The sequence below is a fragment of the Onychostoma macrolepis genome, chromosome 07 (genome assembly GCF_012432095.1).
Source record: "Onychostoma macrolepis isolate SWU-2019 chromosome 07, ASM1243209v1, whole genome shotgun sequence".
Lineage (NCBI taxonomy): Eukaryota > Metazoa > Chordata > Actinopteri > Cypriniformes > Cyprinidae > Onychostoma > Onychostoma macrolepis.
Genome location: NC_081161.1, coordinates 29,421,671 through 29,440,206, shown reverse-complemented (window position 1 = coordinate 29,440,206; position 18,536 = coordinate 29,421,671). Strand labels below are relative to the sequence as shown.

Genomic DNA, 18,536 nt, shown 5'->3' with positions numbered 1-18,536 from the left:
TATTTCCCCACAGCTCTTAGGCTCTGATTCTTGTTATTTTTAAGGTTATATTTAAACGATTGCAATGAGTCATTACACTGCTTAGAAATTACCCTGAAATATGATAAGCCTTTTGAACAAATGGTTTACAGCAAACTCACTTTTTGTATTGGCAATTAATGTTTATTTGTGATGGTTCTATAAAGATTTTTCATTTTCTTCAGATGGAATGTAATGTTGAGATAAAGACAGTACAAACATGAACATAGAATCTGTCTCTCTGCGCGTGTGTGTGTGTGTTACCCAGACGTGACAGCGTTTTCCGTGCTGTGTGAGCCTGTGTCATTGGTTTTCACTTCTGCTTTTTGTATTTTTGTGATTTTTTTTTTTTTTTTTCCATCATGCGTGGTGGTAAAGTTTGCAACTGTCTTTAACTCGAGAATAGCTTTTTGTCTAATTTATAAAAACTACCCACTTTGGTCATTGTATCTGCTCTTTAAATGTGTCCTTTCCCCATATATACACACTATACAGACATGAAAATTTTGGTCCTGCATCACAAAAGCTACTGAAATTTAAAGGACTTAATTAATTAATGCAAAGGTGAATAATAAAAAAGGAATGAAAAATATAATCGTCAACTTTCAAACCGTAGGGTCATAACTATGGTTAAGGGTTCTGGTCCATTTGCTGTTTTCATAGAGGAAAAAGGATCTCTCTTGTTTTCTCCAAGTCTTTTTCTCCCTCTTTCTTGCTTTTTTATGCATATGTTTACATGTAAATCTTCCTCTCTGTGTGGGTCTTCCCAAGTACCTCTCCACTGAACTGGTAGGTGAGTTTTTTCTTGATCTTCCTGACTTCTCCCGTCTTGCCGTAGTTTCTCAGTGCCCTTGCCATCTTCTGGTAGGTCATCTTCTTGCGGTTTCCCTTCTGTACGCCCCAGCGGTGTGCTAAAGCCTCTTTGTGCTTGGAAGAGAACTGGAATGTTCCTTTTTCTCGGTCAACCCACCAGATGCTGTCCTTCATGTCACCATTTCGCAGAAGGTCCAGCAGGAACTGATACAAGCGAATTTTCTTCTTGTTACCTTGAAAAACAAAAGGAAATTAACACCCACATCTAGATTCTAGAAGATCGCAAAAGTCAACAGGTTTGCTTCACTTATCCACTTTCCATAGATCACTGTGGTTGTGTCCTTATGAGGTGAGATTGGTCTTAGCTTTTATCCTTACCGTGCTCTCCTCCTGTTGTTGATGTAATGTGGTCTCTCATACACTCCTCATCAGACACCTCTAATGGAGGACTGCGACTGCCGGGGTCGTCGTCATCCGAGCTGCGCTGGAGGGGAGACGGCTGTACACTGTGAGGGTAACACACAGATGGCCGTGGCAAATACGTCATCTGTGAAGACATAAAGTATATAATTATAAGAGAGCACATAGAAAAAATAGAGGTTCCAATTAGAATCAACTAATTCAATTTCATTCTATATCTATGTAACATACTGGTTCCCAGGGATCAATATGCTGATCAAAACTTGAAATGTACATCCTGGCAAAAAAATATTTTTTTGTACATTATCTGCTAAGTTTACAGACTTTTCTCCAGAAGACTATAGCAAATACAAACTCTATATAGCAAGAACCATTTAAGAATCCTTATTTTAAAGGGGGGAATTCTCTATATGTGAGGAAATCATGTCTGTGCAATCAGGTGGTTTGAAATGTGTCATCTGGAGATTTCAGCCTTGTTCAACATTAAGAAAGAGGAACTTTACATTTTTTTATATTAGCGATATAACAGTGCAGTGAAACTTCAAGCTGCAGAATATTTGGTGTTTATTTGTTAACAGCAAGGGCATCTATAGAACACTGTAGATGTATAGTATGTCTAGAGAGAGAAGAAGAAGGAGGAAAACATTATGAAAGAATTAATTAAATATTAAGAAGTGTATTTGAAACAAAAAAACAAAAACAAAAAAAAAAGTTCAGTTAAACCGCTTCACTGTAAAAAGCCTTTTTAAAAAAACCCAAAGTGTCAAGGATAGCAGTCTCATGCGATTGCACACACAGTGCTGGGGTGGCAATTTCTTGTGACACGACACGAAAAGTCTGATGATTTGAGGAGAGTGTCCTCACGAACACATGATAGTCATACTATTTTGAAATTTTGGTAAAACTTTAGTACCAAGGACCAGGACCAATTCTCACTATGAACTAGTTGCTTATCATACTGGCTGTTTATTAGTACTTATAAAGCTCATATTCTGCATGACCATATTCTACATTCTTAATCCTACCCAATACCTAAATTTAACAACTACCTTACTAACTATTAATAAGCAGTAAATTAGAAGTTTATTGAGACAAAAGTCATAGTTAATGGTTTGTTAATAGCAAGCACTGGAATAAAGTATGACCGAATGAAAAAAATAAAAATAAAATAAATTAATCATTTTTATGTGGATTTGTTACACCTTTATTTTGTGCAGAGCCTCAGAAGTCAGATGGCAGTTGTTGTGCATTTAGGCCCTTAAAGACCTGCCTGTTTTTATAATGTATATAATACTTACATCTGCAGTTAACACTTTTCAGTGTGATAAAGTGATACTCATCTACTCAGCCAAAAAAGCAGCATTGCTCTTCTCAGATAGTTATATTTGTACATACAAGGCTTAAATGTAAAAAAAAAAAAAACATCTGTCATTGCTTAGGGTTTGAGGTGTAAATAACTAATCAACAGAATAACTGCTGATGAATTCACAGAACAGTCCCTTTAGAAATTGCCATGGTAACTGCAGTTTCCACCAAAAATAACAGTTATTGTTGTGGCTTAGCATTAAAAATGTGGTTGCTTGGCATTAGTCTCATATCAAAGTAATATATATAAAATAAAATAAAAAATTTACACTCCTTTGAAAGAGATCGCATAGTAATTTATTATGGTTTTAGTAGTAAACTTAAACTGTGGCAGAACTCTGATTACCATGGTAAACTACTGCAGTCAGTTACAAGTAAATATGTAACAAGTAATTTGGGTTAGGTAATGTTACATTACCGTTCAAAAGGATGATTCTTTTTATGCTGTGTTAATGGTTTATGGTTTGTGTTAATAAAACCTTTATATTGTTACAAACATTTATATTTCATTTAAACATGCTATTAATTAAAGAATTCTGAGTTTTATGGTTTCCACAAAAATATAAAGCAGCACAACTGTTTTCAACATTGATAATAAAAAGAAATGTTTCTTGCGCACTAAATCAGCATATAAGAATGATTTCTGAAGGATCTTGTGACACTGACGACTGAAGTAATGGCCCCTGAAAAATCAGCTTTGCCATCATATAAATAACATTTTTAAATATAATAAATTAGAAAATAGTTATTTCAAATTATAATAATACTTCACAATATGAATGTTTTATTAAATAAATGCAGCCTTGGTGAGCATAAGAGACTTCTTTCAAAACCATCAAAATTGTTATTTATAAAGTTATTATAAAATGAGTTAAAACCCAGAACTTTTTTTCTCCAAGCATCATGCACCTTCCAATGACTCTGAGCCCGTGTGACAGGCAGTATATCAGTCTGACGAGGACGGATCTGTGCTTCCTCCTACAAGGTTGACTACAAAGGAAAAGCTTTCTTTTGCGATAAACTTTATGGTTAAGAAGAAGTCCAACCAAAGGAAGGGAAATCAATCACTGCGTTATGCAAAGGAGATCTTAAATGATCTCTTTCAAGAGGTTCTCTTTGATTTTCCACCCACAGAGCAGTCAATATACACACATATCTTCTTTTTGTTCAAATATCAGCAAAAACTACACCAAAAGGTCAAGCAAACAGACCAGCCGGTGTAGAAGGTTTCTAGAATGTAGCTATTTTCTAATTAACTGCCTAAAACAAACTAATAAAGGTTTAAAATACCTTACAGTTTCTATATAAATGCTAACATCTTATGTCTTTTTTGCATGTTTGTGTGTGTGCAAAGTCCTGTTCTAACTGTCTTCGAGCTGTAACACTTGTGCGCTTGTATGCTAGTGTCACAATAAAGAGTGGTTTTGTTTGTGTAAGTGGGGCTGTTCTGTGTAATGGCAGTTGATGAGTGTGCAGACTGCAGTTATGGTGACAGTGTTGAGTTTTGGTCAGGATAAGGTTTGGTTGAGCAATAGCTTGGGCACAGATGCTTTCAACAACCTCCTAACCAGCATCAACACCCACTTGTGTCACGAAGCACCAGATAAATTTAACCAAAAGTTATTAAACCCAGTTTTATAGCAATACAAGCAAGATGTCTCTGTTGTCAAATGTCTCCTGCGCTATATTCAACAAAATGGTTATTCTCATTACAAATAATGTGACCGGGGCTCACACAGAACTTGTGTGAGGACATCAAGACATATTAAAAAAAAAAAAAAAAGTGTTTGCACACGTAAAGTGAAAGGCATGAAATTGGTGTGGTATTTATTAGCAGGTGTTTAATAGATAATGCAGGTCTCACCTGTGGAGGGGGCAGAGTGAGGTGATGCCCGGGCAGGCCTGGGTCGATAAAATGGCTCGACTCAACTTCTGGGAAGCGATGCACATTCGATGCATGTAGTGGCTGTACGCTCTGTAACTCTGTGAAGTGGCTCTCCGGCAGGTTCTCGAAATCCACCGGATGGACATGATGTGTATTATAATCCCAAGCGTGATCTAGACAAGGACAGTGAAGTTGAAACGGAGGGTCAGCAGAAAGCATCTTTTAATCATCAAAAGTAATATGACAATACGTCACATGCTCTCTGTGTAAGCTGGTACCAGCAAATGATAAATCAACTATGTCACGTTATTCTGTCCGTCAATTCAATCGCATGCAAGAAATTACATTTACTTTCTCACTGTAAGCCCTGGGACTTTGAGTGTCGCCCTGTTTCCTGTTCACACCACCATTTCCTTTACAGTTTTAATAGCCTCAAGCATGTTGGGTGTTTTTTATTGCCATTGTATTTAACGGTTAGATTTTTTTATTTATCTGTTTTAAGTCTCAACACATAGAAACAGATAATAATCCACAGCAAGTTTTTTTTTGTGCATCTGTCACTTAAATGTGTCAAGCCGTATATTACATTTCTTGCATTTTCTGGAGAAACATAAGTGTACATTCCTCCAGTGAGCTGTTACATAAATTGTTTGACAAGTCTTGTGAAAAAGAAAAGGAAAATTTACTCGGCACTTCTTTACTGCTGTATAACGAAACTCAGAACCGTTTTCAGTTTCCCTGTCATTTAACTTCTTCGAAAATCAGCACATAGCTGCCTGACTAAATAACACAACGGTCTAACCAAAGGTCACCATAAACTGTATCAAAAACGACTTGCACAGTCCTATACAGTAACGAAACACGATAACCACCCTCGGCCTCAAAGTCAGAAACTGCTGCTACTGTTTAACACACTTTTGCAGACGCCTACATAGCAAAATTGCTATATTGTCTCATTTTGGACAGAAGCCCTTGGGGACATTTGCCGTTCTACGTCTGTAGTTTTCTTGCCTGTCAGAAAGAGGCATCTGTTTCCTGCTTTGTGCTAGGTCACTCGCCCGGTTCCACTCGCTCGCTCTCCTAACGTCCCCTTACAGTTCAGTCCCAGCTGCCCCTGGGTGTGATTTTGATCCGTTAGCTTAATATAACAAGATGCTGTTTATATGGGCCTCTTTAGGTGTTATAACACTCAAGTGTTTTATTTCCAGGGGGTCAGTGATGTCTATGAAACTGATTATATATAAGACGACATTTAGTCAAAGCACTTTGCTTAACTGGTGTTGAAGGTGGGGAAAAACATTCTGTGGTTAAAGAGAAATATTGAAGTTGTTCTGTTTAAATACATGTGTTCATCCAGTTAAATTAATTGTTGGTTTATAAATTTATTGGTGCATTTTTGGATTATAAAATCTGATTTGTAGGTTTTAAATTTTGACCATTGTTTGATAATTATGATTATTATTATTTGATTGATTATTTCTGAATGACTTTTATTTTGGTATCACTTACCTGTTTATAATAATGACATTGGGAAGTGAATGGGCAAGAGTGGAGGCTCAGAAACAACGGCTTAAACACCATTATTATTATTATTACTATTTTTTTAATACATGTGCATTTTCTAAGTTCAACTTTGGATAACAATTGATTTCCATTACTTTATTATCAATTAACAGAAGCCATTTGCAGAATGTTATTAGATTTTCTGAGTAAAATAAAACACACGCCACCTTTTGATTGTGTGGATATCTTATAATTTTCAATTACAAGGAATAACAGATCAAAAAAACAAACTCACCATTCTGACTGTCGTCAATGATATACTGATACTCCATTGGTGGTCGATATATCTCTGATTCAAACATTTCCTCTGTCTGCTGCTAAGAAAATAGATAAGAGACAAAGGGTGATCAGTTTGAATGACTGGAGCCAATACCAAAATAATAATACACTGTACCATATAGGAAAAGCCTCACATCTTTGGTTAAAACTGCCCAGTAATCTTTTTGTACAGACGGTGTCTGTGACATCCAGCCAGTCCAGGTTACTCTCTCTCTACTCTCCTCTTTCTATGTAGAAATTATGATTATTATACATTTTGGAGAACACTTTATTTTTTCATTAATCATAGCCTGTTACAACAAACATACCACTACATGTTAGCTATAATTAAAGACATTTATTGATTAGTATTTTGTAATATCCAAACCCAAATGAATTAACTAAACTGTCAAAGGGTCTCTAAGTGATCCACTACACATCACTAAAGATGTTTAGATCCAATACGAGTAGCTGAATCTCAACAGACTGACGTTTTGAAGTTTTTGGCACAACAATACATGCATTTTGACACTGACTGTTTTAAAATATATATATATATATATACACACCAAAAAATGTACATATCATGCTAAAGATATACAAGACTGATGGATGTCAAACACAAATATTACAAAAAAGAAAAACGATCCAGCTGTTCTTTCGGTTACTAGTATGTCCTCGATGGCGAGTCCTCGCAGTGTCGTTTGACACGCTGACAGCATTATAACAAAAAGCGCATTGTGTATGCATCTATTAACAGCAGCGGCACCATATTAGGACCATTTAGTGAATAAAAAATACTCACGGGTGGGATGATGTACCCCTCCATTCTGTACGGATGCAGCATGGGTTCCTCGCCGCCTGACACTCGATCTGCAACTCTGATGCTTTCTCAAGGGCTTTCAAAACTGTCCCTGTACCATTGCTCAACTCTGCTAAATTTCCTCTTACCAAATGAAACCAATGATCTAACTCACACACCTTATCACACGGGGGGCCTCAAAGGTATCCGAAGGCCCAAAAAAGAAGCCAACCAGAGATACACTGCAGAGGGTAACCTACCCTGGCAGTGGCTGTAGAAAAGGGACAGAGTTTCTGTTTGTTACTTCTTTATTTTGGGGTGTGTGGGTAAGTGTGTGCGTATTCGCTGGAGGTTCCTGATTTTAGGGTAATGGCAGGTGGGGATTTTATCTTTGCAGTTAGAATAGGCGTAAAGTGTCACCTCCCCCAATGGCCAATCAGAGACAGCTCAGCTGACCGCTCTTCTTCCTGTCCACCTCCATGGTGCTTGTTGTTCTATAGAAAGTCCTAAATGTGGGATGAAAATACACAAAAATTGATGCCATTTTCGGAAATGTAATGTTTTATGAAAAACTTTCCAGACTTGTCTTAATTAAAAAGGCTTCCTATTTTTTAGAGAATAGATGATTTTTGTCAGGGTACACCATGAGTGAATTAAACAAATCTGAGGACAAATATATCACAAAGAAAAAATGAAGCCTAGCCAATACACTTCAAATTAAATGATCAGATTCATGAATAATCTTGGAGTCTGGGCTGCAGACAGAGGACCTCCTAACAGATAAGATGGCTGATGGTATTGCATTTCCTATCTGCATCAGTACATGCTGGGCCAGGAGATACAACATCCTGAATGACAATGATGAAACATCTTCTATCTTTATCAAACTTTCCACCTGTCTCAAACCTTCTGTCTGCCTTTCTCCTAGTTATACAATTAACAATACTGTTAAAATCACTTACGGAAGAGAAAGTTGCATACATAGGCCGTTGCCCTAGTCTACAGTGAATGCTTTGAAATAATCAAAAATGTTCAGTGATCTGAATATGGTACATTGTATGAAATGCCATTTAGTCTCCTCATCTACTATACCACATGTCTAACTTATCACAAAGCTAAGCTGCAGCATGAAGATAAAGATAAAAAAAATGTTATATATATATATAACAAAAGATTGTACTTTTTTGCTTTTATCTCGGTGAGTGTTTGCATGCACGCTTCTTCATTCTATATACGGGATACTTTTGAACTGCACAAGATAGCTTTGGCCCCTTTAAATATAAAAAGCACACACAATAGTCAGGCAAATCATAAAAATCACACTTTGAGTTTATGTACAACAGTATCTCTGTATGATTCATTTACTGATTCAGTTAATATTACGACATCAAAATTGAGGTAATGTAGCTTGTCATCAAAAAAACACCTCAGAACTCTTCCTTCTTTTTCAAGGAGATCCCAAATGACTTATTACTGATTTATTTACAATTACACGGTGAATTTCCCGGTGTTGAAATCAACACCGCTTGGTGTACATATGGGAACTTGTACACCAAGCAGTGTTGATTTAACACCGAGAAATTTACTGTGTATTAGATAGTATTATTACTAAAAATAATTATATTGGGATTATATAACCGTTAAACCCATAACAAACTGATAAATCACATTGTAATATGAATTATCCAATTTATTATTTTGCCATAACTTGTGCTTCTAAATTTAAAGTGTATGTATCTTTAAAAAAAGTGGGAAATTATTGCCAATCATCGTCTGGATGCAAACATGATCATCCTGTCAAGTTGCTTGTGGTGACCTATAAGATGACTACTGATATGCTGTTATCACACAGACACTTGCACTTATTATAATGACTGCACATTTTTCGACTCCAAAAAAGGAGTAGTTTCTTTGTTGCCTTTGGCCAAAGATTTAATCTTTGTCAGGTTATTGACAAATAAATTGAAAAATTAAATTGAATAATTAAATAATGGAGTGCAACAATTTAAAATAAGATTCTGTATAAGATTAGTTATGCAATAGCTAACATGAAATTTGCAGCATTTAATACATTAATACACATTTCCATAAATATTACTACATTTATTATAAAAGAACATGAATGAATAACATTAACCTAATAAATAAAAAGCTGTAAAAATTGTCCGTTGTTGGTCAGTGACACCTAATTACTTATCTAACGTAGAAATCTAGAACCATATTGTAAAGTGTTACCAAGTGAGCACTGCGTGACTGGCTGATGAAACATTTAATTTTGGTTTAATCATTTATTTTTGTTTAACAGGTTTTCTCTCACTCACTTTCAAACATTAAAATTCATGGAATTGATTCTGGATGCTAGAGAACCAATTAAGTTTGCATGCAACTTCCAGATTCTTGCTGCCATCATCTTTGAATGGCATTGAATGGCCAGTAGGAGATTAGAACGCTTAATGAATTTATTTATGGTCTGATTTTCAAACAAAGTAAGCTTATGGCTTCAGAAGTATGATACGATTTATATGAACTAAAAGTATAGAACTTTTAAGTGCTTTTGAAGCTTGATATTTACGATCATCATCCCTCATCTTTGTGTTTCATAGTTAAAAACGTCACAGATGTGTTTCACGGATTCAAAAAATGGTTTGGAACTCTAATTACAGAATTTTTGTTCATGCAAAGCAGCATTATTTTTTTATTTATACATTAACTTTAGAATATTGTAGGAGCCCTTTTTGTATAATTACTTCCCAGACGCAAGCACTAATCGCAAAAACTTTCTTTCATCTGTTTAGCATGCACCAAACACTTTTGGGAATCTTGCATTCTGCATATTGCTGTACTTCTAAATAAAGTTTCAATATTTTCAAACTGCTAATGTATTTGCTTTGTTTCACCACGATCCAAGCTGTCCAAACCACAGAGCTTACTGTGGCCCTGGTGTGACACACAGCTGCCTGCACACCCGGCCAAAACTGATGACTTTTACTGTTTTCTTCATATATTAATACACACTGCATGTGTCGCCGCTACTTCGGCAGTCTATTTTCTCCAACACTATTTCAAGAGGTGCACACAAATGTTTAATGCATATGTTAAAATTTATTTTCTTTTTTGATGAAAACAATGCAATCTTTTCCAATCTTATATTCATAGCCCCACAGATGTTTTCTGTGATAATTTAGATAAGATCGGGCTATACATTTTCCACAAATATTTCAACACAGAATATTTGTTTTCACGTAACATTCTCACGCTCATTCTCCAATTTGCTGCTGGCTCTTCATTAGTGTTTGAGGTATTTGATTGTGTTTAGCTCTAGTGCCCTATTCCACCCACACTGCCTTTCCTCATCCGCTCAACGTCAGCTCCTTTAGCTCTTGCTTCATTCTCCCTGCCAGTCTTAGCATGGCGCAACTGCGGGAAAGCTGTGAATGTGTTGCTTAAACCTGTACACCCTTCCCAGCATAGTGTAACCGACTGAAAACTCAAGAGTGTTGCTCATTTAAAAATGCTAACAAAGGCTAACCTGACTAGTGGAGTTGGCTTGTAATAGTATTTGGGTTCAAATACTTTCTTTCTTTCTTTTTGGCCATTTATTTGATCAGAATATCTTACTTTGTGTTCCACAGAAGAAAGAAAGAAAGCCATACAGGTTTGGAATAATGTGAAGATGAGAAATTATGGCTATTCATGTCTCATGAAATGCATTTACATACTATTATGTCTGCTGGAAACATGCTTATGTAAGGCCCTATTATATTCCTGACTGAAAAAAAAAGCAGGTAGAAAGTGAGAGAAATTTCACTTCTCGATTTCAGTGAACTGAATAAAGAGATTGTTTTTTTGTTGTTTTTTTGCATCCTTCTCAGCAATGGATGTAGATTCTGATCTATAAAACGCAATATAATTCATTTGTGTATTTACTGCTAGACATATCATGTGTGCAACTGTTACAGAAATATCCAGGCAAGTCCCTTAATTTTAAATACAACAATTAACCTGAGATAGAGAATGGAGAACTGCAAACGGTTTCATAGTCAGCAAAAGGAGCACAGTGTTATCAGTGGTAGATTATCAGTCCCTTTTTATAATCTCACAATTAGTTTTTTGTTTTTGCTGTTGTTAAAGGTCTTCCATGTCTTGACTTTAACCAAACCTGTTGTTTTAAAACAACACCCTCACACAGACTCACACAAATAAAGCAACCCACTCTGGGTATAAGAGAGAAAAGCAGAAGTAGATGGCTTCTGTCAGATTCAGTTCCTGTAAAATGCAAGTGAATGGCTTGATGAGGACCTTTAGAGGTCTTAACAAAGTCACTGAGTGAAGCAGACGTCTACACAGAAGTATAACTACCTAACCAACTTATGTTATTTGCATATGGAGAATGAACTTTTGATCTCAGAAGTTTGAATTCTCTGGAAATCTAGACGATTTAGTTAATAGAAGTTAATTGATAAAGAAAATCTATTTATGACAGCATCCTCATTTTACATTTTGACACAAGTGCCTAAAACTTTAACAGTACTGTAGCTTTGCAGGTGGGTTTCTTGAAGCATCTTGGAGACGTTGCCACAGTTCTTCTGGATTTAGTCTGTCTCCTGTCATTCCAGACAGACTGGATGATGATCAGATCAGATCTCTGGCTGTTGTCAGACTCCTTGTGCAAACAAAAATCTCACTGGATTATTGTAATTAATGGCAAAATGAATGTTTGGAAATGTAAACTGATATTTCCTAATAAAACCCTATATAGAAATAACTGACTTAAAACCATTTTTTAGCTGGTGAAAATACTAGTGTTCTAATAATTCTGGCCACCACTGTATGTCTATATATAATCAATAGTGTAAATAGCGTAATGTGTACGGATTGTAAAAATTAGATATATTTTATTACATTTAATTACATGCCACCTGTAAACCATAATTATTTTAAGGACTGTTGCAAATATATTTATTTGAAATACTATTTTGTATTTAAATACCTTTGGATTTTTACCTTTTGCATTTTTGTTGATACGGGAAATCATCAAGCAAAAATATTTGATGTATTTTGAAAATACAAAAATATACAAAGATTAAATGTATTTAAATACAAAATAGTACTTTGTATTTCAAATACATGTATTTGAAATACTGCCCATCCCTGTACAGGTGCATGTGTAATAATTGTCTATGGTTCACTGAACCTTTAGAGACTCTGAAGGTTACACTTTATCTCGATAGTCCACTTCAGACATTCTACTAACTAGAAGTAACTTTGTAACTACATGTCAACTAATTCTCATTAATTTGCAACTACATGTCTACTAACTCTCGGTAGGGTAAGTTTAGGGTAAGTAGAATAAGTTGACATATACTTGTAAAGTTTCTCATAGTCTGTATGTTGTATGTTGTGGACCTATCAAAATAAAGTGTTAGAAGATATTAAGCAGACAGTCTACTAATACTCTAATGACTGCTAGTTGACATGTAGTTGCAAAGTTACTTACTGTTAGTAGAATGTCTAAAGTGGACTATCGAAATTGAAGTGTTACCAAACTGAATTAGCTTGAGATGTTACACATACGTACATACATATGTACGAGTGACGGGTTAAGATTCCAGTAAATATCAGAAGAAGTGTGTGTGTAAAGGCATAATAACAAAGACTTTACACACCAGTAGTGCAGGAAACACTGCAGTTCTTGTGTGCAGCACCCATACTGCACCATGGGGTGTTAATAACACATTAGTCACACATCTGTCTGCTGTCCTACGTCTGTACATTTATGCTTGTGTCATATTTTCTTCAGTTTTAGCAGTTAACCATATGAACATTTAGTAAGCACAAGGAGCTTTAGTTGGACACTATGTCAACTTTTTTCTTTTTTTTAACCAGTGTTTTAGTTGATTGACTAACATTGCAAGTTAAAAATCTGCTGCAACAGACAAAAATAAATTGCAATATTTAATGATTATTGAGGCTTTTAGGGCAATACACTTAAAATGTTGGCTTAAGTCTCATCTGTAATGAGGTTCCTGATGAGATTTTCTCTAGCTGTGCAAATATGGTGGGCATCCAGACTGCAGAAGTGAAGCACTTATTTAGCACAACTGAATGAGAGTTACAAATGAGTGTCTTTACTGAAACACAAGCAATGGTATATTTTTATGATATAATAAATCCAAGCCTTGTGGTCTGTTTTAAAATAATAATCCCAATGGTGACAAAATGCTGCAACATAAAATATAAAATGTTTGAAATACCAGGATGACCCCAGATACCATGTTCTCTCTCACAGGGCAGACCAGTTCAGCTTGATCTGTTCTTATGGCCACACAGTTTATTAAGAAAAACAGGAAGCCATGTGGTGAATTGCAAAAGTGTATGTTGTTAAATAATGACCTGCCTTGCCTAAAGTTTCACCAGATTGATGTCCACATGCTCATGTTGACATCAAGAAGCTGCATCAAAATCCGTTATGAGATCGCCACCTTAATCATACACTTCACAACTTGTTAATTCAAGTTCAGTAATAATTTAAGCTGTTATAATGCCCAACACCTTGTTTTTTACTGCCTAAATAAATGATTAGCTTCATTTGGGGAATTTTATTCCAAATGTGGGAGACTGAATATTACTTTCAATTTAAAGTACTGAAACTTCAGTTTCTGATTGAGGTCATGTAGTGTCTGCTATGTTATTTATATATCAAAATCAAAACAGTTATAAGATGATATACAAGTATAAGCACTTTGGATAACAGCTTCTGCCAAATTATTGTGTCCATGAGGTAGTAAGGGAAAACACTTCCTCTATTCTCCTCCTTTCAATGTAAAAATGCCAAAGACAGTGCTGTAGGCAATAGCTAAGGACTTTCATATGTACAAAAACTCAGAAAAGGTCACAACAAGTTTTTTGGCTACTACTTCATTATTTATTTAGGTCTGATTGCATAGAAATTTCAAGGAAAGCCTTTTAAATCACAGAATTCTTTGGGGAACTTGAAACTTCTCTAATTCTGCATGCAGTCTAGCACTTTGAGGTTCTTCTCCAGATTTTTCTCAGCTATTTTCTTTTCTTTTAATTTAATTACTGCTACAAAATGAGCTTTCAATTTCTAAGCATTTGTTTTTTGGGGCCCAGCCTCGCTGAATTCACAGAACTGAAAGTAGGCATATCAAACCGCCTTTGCCATACAGGGTCAAATTTATATATGTGTTGTGGGTACGGATGCCTAGGAACACAAATTCTCAGATCTCTAAAAACGTTCTCGAAAAGGGAGCACCTGTTGGGAATGTAAAAGATTTCTAACACCATGCAGTGGACCTGCCACAGAGTAGCCTTTATTTCCTGTCTGCAAGTAAGAGGAGGTTTTGGTGGCCTCCTCGTCTTTCACAATGACACAAACCAGGCCTTGGACCAGGCCAGCAGGGGAACATCCAACCCTCTCACTTCTTATTCCCAATTCCTCATTTTCCTCTTAACTTTGACTGCAAAACGAACAATCCACCAGCAGATTATGGTCAAATAACTATTTATAGATATTTATAAACACACATATACATAGTCAACCATTATCGTTCAGTTCTGCTCTGTAGTGCATGAGTTCATATGAATGATACAAATTTAATCACAAGACTAAATAAATGTTCAAATGCTATCTACATAAAAAAAAAACAGTCTATATATCTTAAAGAGGAGAAACTGAAAGCTGTTTTTTTTTCCATGGTGTTTTCATGATCAGTTTTATTTTGGTGCAACCTTTGTAGCAAGTATTTTGTATCTTAATGGTGACTATGCTCAATCAAAAATAGTTAAACTAATTCATCATACAGCAAATATGACTAAAAGGGATTTGCCCATTTCAAAATAGAAATGCATTCATGAATAATATACTCCAGAAAAAAAAAAAAAAAACTTTTGTATATTTGAGATACACTATATGGACAAAAGTGGAACACACCTCTTAATTACTGAACTGAGGGGATTCAATTAGACCCATTGCCACAGAAAATCAAGCACCTAGCCATGCTGTTTGCATTTACAAAAATTTGTTTAAAAAGGGTCAATCTAAAGCGAATGTGTCTGTGGTATTGCGATAGGATGCCACCTTTGCCGTAAGTCAGTTCATGAAATGTCATCCCTTCTAGAAGTGGAAGCGGAAGACCACGTAAAGTCATAGAACGGGGTCACCAACGCCCTGCTGACAGCTGAAAAGTTTCAAACTTCCAAAGGCATTAAAATCAGCACAGAAACTGTGCAGTGGGAGCTTCATGGAATGGATTTCCATGGCCGAGCAGCTGCATGCAAGGCTTACATCACCAAGTACAATGCCAAGTGTCAGATGGAGTGGTATAAAGCACACGCTACTGGACTCTGGAGCACTGGAAATGTATTGTGTGAAGTGGCAAATCACGCTTCTGCTTGGCAGTCTGATGGGTAAGTCTTATTCTCTAGTTTTGGTGGATTCTAGGAGAACATTACCTGCCTGACTGCACTGTGCCAAATGTAAAGTTTGGTAGTGGAGAGATAATGGTATGGGGCTGTTTTTCAGGGGTTGGGCTAGGTCCCTTACATCCAGTGAAATCTTAATGCTTCAGCATACCAAGATATTTTTGACAATGCAATGCTTCCAACTTTTTGGGAACAGTTTGTGGAAGGCCCTTTTCTATTCCAGCATGACTGTATTCCAGTACACGTTTCAGTGAGTTTGGTGTGGAAGAATTTGACTGGCCCACACAGAGCCCTGAGCTCAACCCCATCAAACCCCATAAACTAGAACAAATATTGTGAGACAAGCTTTCTCGTATCATCAGAGCCTGACCTCACAAATGCTTTGCTAAATAAATCGATGGGCAAAAATTCCCACAGAAACACCCTAAAATCATGTAGAAAGCCTTCCCAGACGAGTGGAATCTGTTTTAGCTTCAAAGTGGGGACTAAGTCAATATTAATGTATTTAGAATGCAACATCATTAAAAGCCCTGTTGGCGTAATGGTCATGTGTCCCAAAGCTTTTGTACATATAGTGTATATTCTTCAAGTGGATCTCCATTTATTCATTCATAAGTCTTTTTTTTTTCCATTCTCAAATATGTCTTTGGAAAGGTCAAGAGGTAAATATGGAATAAACTCTAACTTTACAGCAGCAGAGGGTTTCAAACACAGTGTATATACAAAATTCTCTGATCTTTATCTCTGTGGTTTTGGTGTGCAAAATTAGCCACATCAAACAGTAAGGTGTGTTTGAATTTGTGTCCATGTACATGTTGTGGAGGGGGAGGTTGACCTGAGGGTGGCTTCATGTTTTATCTTAACAAAGCAGACTTCCTGTAAGGTTCAATACTTCCTCCCTGGGTCCAGCCTAAGTGGTCACACCTGCACTAACAGACACCTAGACCAACACTAACCAATGGCCACTGTAGGATGTGATCGAAAAAGTCTTCAGAATACGCTGAAGACACAGACATATTGTACAAGGAACACTATTGTTGTTCATTACTACATAACCACAATATGGCCATGTACACACTGCAGATAAATGCAGTTGTTAGTTCACCTTTTGCTCCTTAATCGCATTCTGTACACACATAATTCACTAAAACTCAGTAGTGACAACCGCATTTACAGAAATTCTACGTAGTGTGTACGGAACTGAACTGAACAACTAGTTGTTAATGATGTATTTGAACATGTATCAGAAATTCTTCTTCACTCCTGCAAGGAGCCAATATGTTGCTATGGTTACAAATGCGGGAGTGACTGCTGTTCTGTACAGACATGGAACGATAATTTACGGGACTCACTCCCGCATTTAAATGCGGTTGTCACTCCTGAAACTTACAGTGTGTACGTGGCCTATGAGATATAGTAATGGAGTCTGGGATGAAATTAGCAGTGAGTTGAGTGAATTAATGCCATAGCGATACCATTTCTGTCAGAAAGACGTTGGTAAAACCATGAATCACTATATGGCAGCAAAAAGGGAAAGGCCCATGCACTCTCAGAAATAAAGGTCCAAAAGCTGTCACTGGGGTTGTACCTTTTCAAAAGGTACATGTTTGTACCTAAAGGGTTCATTTTGGTACCTTAAAGGTACATATTAGTACTTAAAGTATACATATTTGAACCTAATAGGTACAAAAATGTACCTTTTGAAAAAGTGACAGCTCTTGAGTGTGGAAACTGCAGAAAACCTGTAGACTGTAGACAGAATACTCCTGCTTCAAACAATTGCTTAAGTCCAGTTTGATACTTGATAAGATTCTTGATAAGTATGTTTGTGTTAAAATTGGTTTGCACAAATACAGCACATTCTAACAGGAAATGAGAAGATGACAGTGCTATAGTTTCGGTCTTGCTATACATTTGACCAGTCATATCCTGCTAACAACAGCAAATGTACAATTTGCATGACAGTCAGTGAATGAAGTAATAGTGTCAGAGATGATGAAACTGGTTCTTTAAAAAAATACAGGCTGAGCTTTTTGGGCTAGGTAACCACTCCTGAAGTTGCACACCTAGGCTATATGTTTTAGCTATTCTTTTCAAAAGGCAACAATTATACAGACAACATACCTACAGACAACCAGATAATCTACAAGGTCTTCCTCTTTTGAGGAAAGCCAGCTGGTATCTGAGATGAACCCCACTCCACCTCTGTGGCAGACAGAGACAACTGGAGACCACAGACGTTTTACAACATCATGAAATCACAACTGACCCCATTTAATGTCGACTAATGTCACCCATCACCCATTTCATACTTCCTTTCCAAACACTATCATTAAAAGTTTTCCCTATGCAATCACTTCAGTGGATAAAATTCTTACCTACATTTCCCCCTCTTTGAATGTCCTATTTACTTGGGAAAACTCAACAGGACATCCAACTAACCACACTGATCTACGGAGAGCGCTGGAAACCATTCGTTCAACACTTTAAACCATAAATCTACAACTGGAGTTACATTGGAAATAGTTCACAGAAAAGAAGTATGAAGCTACAGTTTCGAGATTTAGTCTATCTGCACTGTTTTATAGATTAACAAGCTGTATGAGATCTTTGTATGAGAAAGGAGAACTTGCATTCACTCAGGTTAAAGCTATTGAAAAAGAAGTGTCTAAATACTTGATGATCTACTGAGGAAAAACATTACGCTTCATATTTTGCTGCATTGTTTGAGCTGAACTTATAAACTGATGCTAACATGGTATGGTATCATATGGGTCATTTTAGTTTCTTGAGGGGTACATTTTTAATACAATATCAAAGCACTTTCAGCCAAAACTAATTGAGCAATGTTTATATTTACTGACAAAGTCATATGATACAATATTATGATGGTGTCTCATGGGCTGCCTGTCCACTCGCTCATCATGTGCTACATCCTCACGTAAAATTCCCTGACTTTTATTTGGA

The 18,536-nt window shown here is 36.3% G+C and overlaps 1 protein-coding gene across 4 annotated transcripts; it reads right to left on the bottom strand.

Moving 5' to 3' along the window:
• Positions 1–140: 140 nt before the first annotated feature.
• On the bottom strand, positions 141–7,482 carry spi1b (Spi-1 proto-oncogene b). 4 transcript variants are annotated; one of them, XM_058781255.1, is made up of 6 exons: positions 7,128–7,482; positions 6,478–6,570; positions 6,300–6,381; positions 4,481–4,674; positions 1,210–1,378; positions 141–1,064 (listed from the first exon to the last, which is right to left on the bottom strand). In XM_058781255.1, the coding sequence occupies exons 1-6, from the start codon at positions 7,167–7,169 to the stop codon at positions 751–753; spliced, it is 894 nt and encodes a 297-aa protein (XP_058637238.1). In that variant the 5' UTR covers positions 7,170–7,482; the 3' UTR covers positions 141–750. The 4 variants fall into 4 exon arrangements, with proteins under 4 accessions (XP_058637238.1, XP_058637239.1, XP_058637240.1 ...); XM_058781256.1 differs by having other exon boundaries at positions 6,300–6,378; XM_058781257.1 differs by lacking the exon at positions 6,478–6,570 and having other exon boundaries at positions 7,128–7,480.
• Positions 7,483–18,536: the final 11,054 nt, after the last annotated feature.

Excerpts from the sequence above, each read along its gene's own strand:
- spi1b (XM_058781255.1), bottom strand. The coding sequence starts at position 7,169 with ATGCTGCATCCGTACAGAATGGAGGGGTACATCATCCCACCC. Across the intron at positions 6,382-6,477 it reads GGGCAGTTTTAACCAAAGAT|CAGCAGACAGAGGAAATGTT; the intron begins GTGAGGCTTTTC and ends CTATTTTCTTAG. Across the intron at positions 1,065-1,209 it reads AACAACAGGAGGAGAGCACG|GTAACAAGAAGAAAATTCGC; the intron begins GTAAGGATAAAA and ends TTGTTTTTCAAG.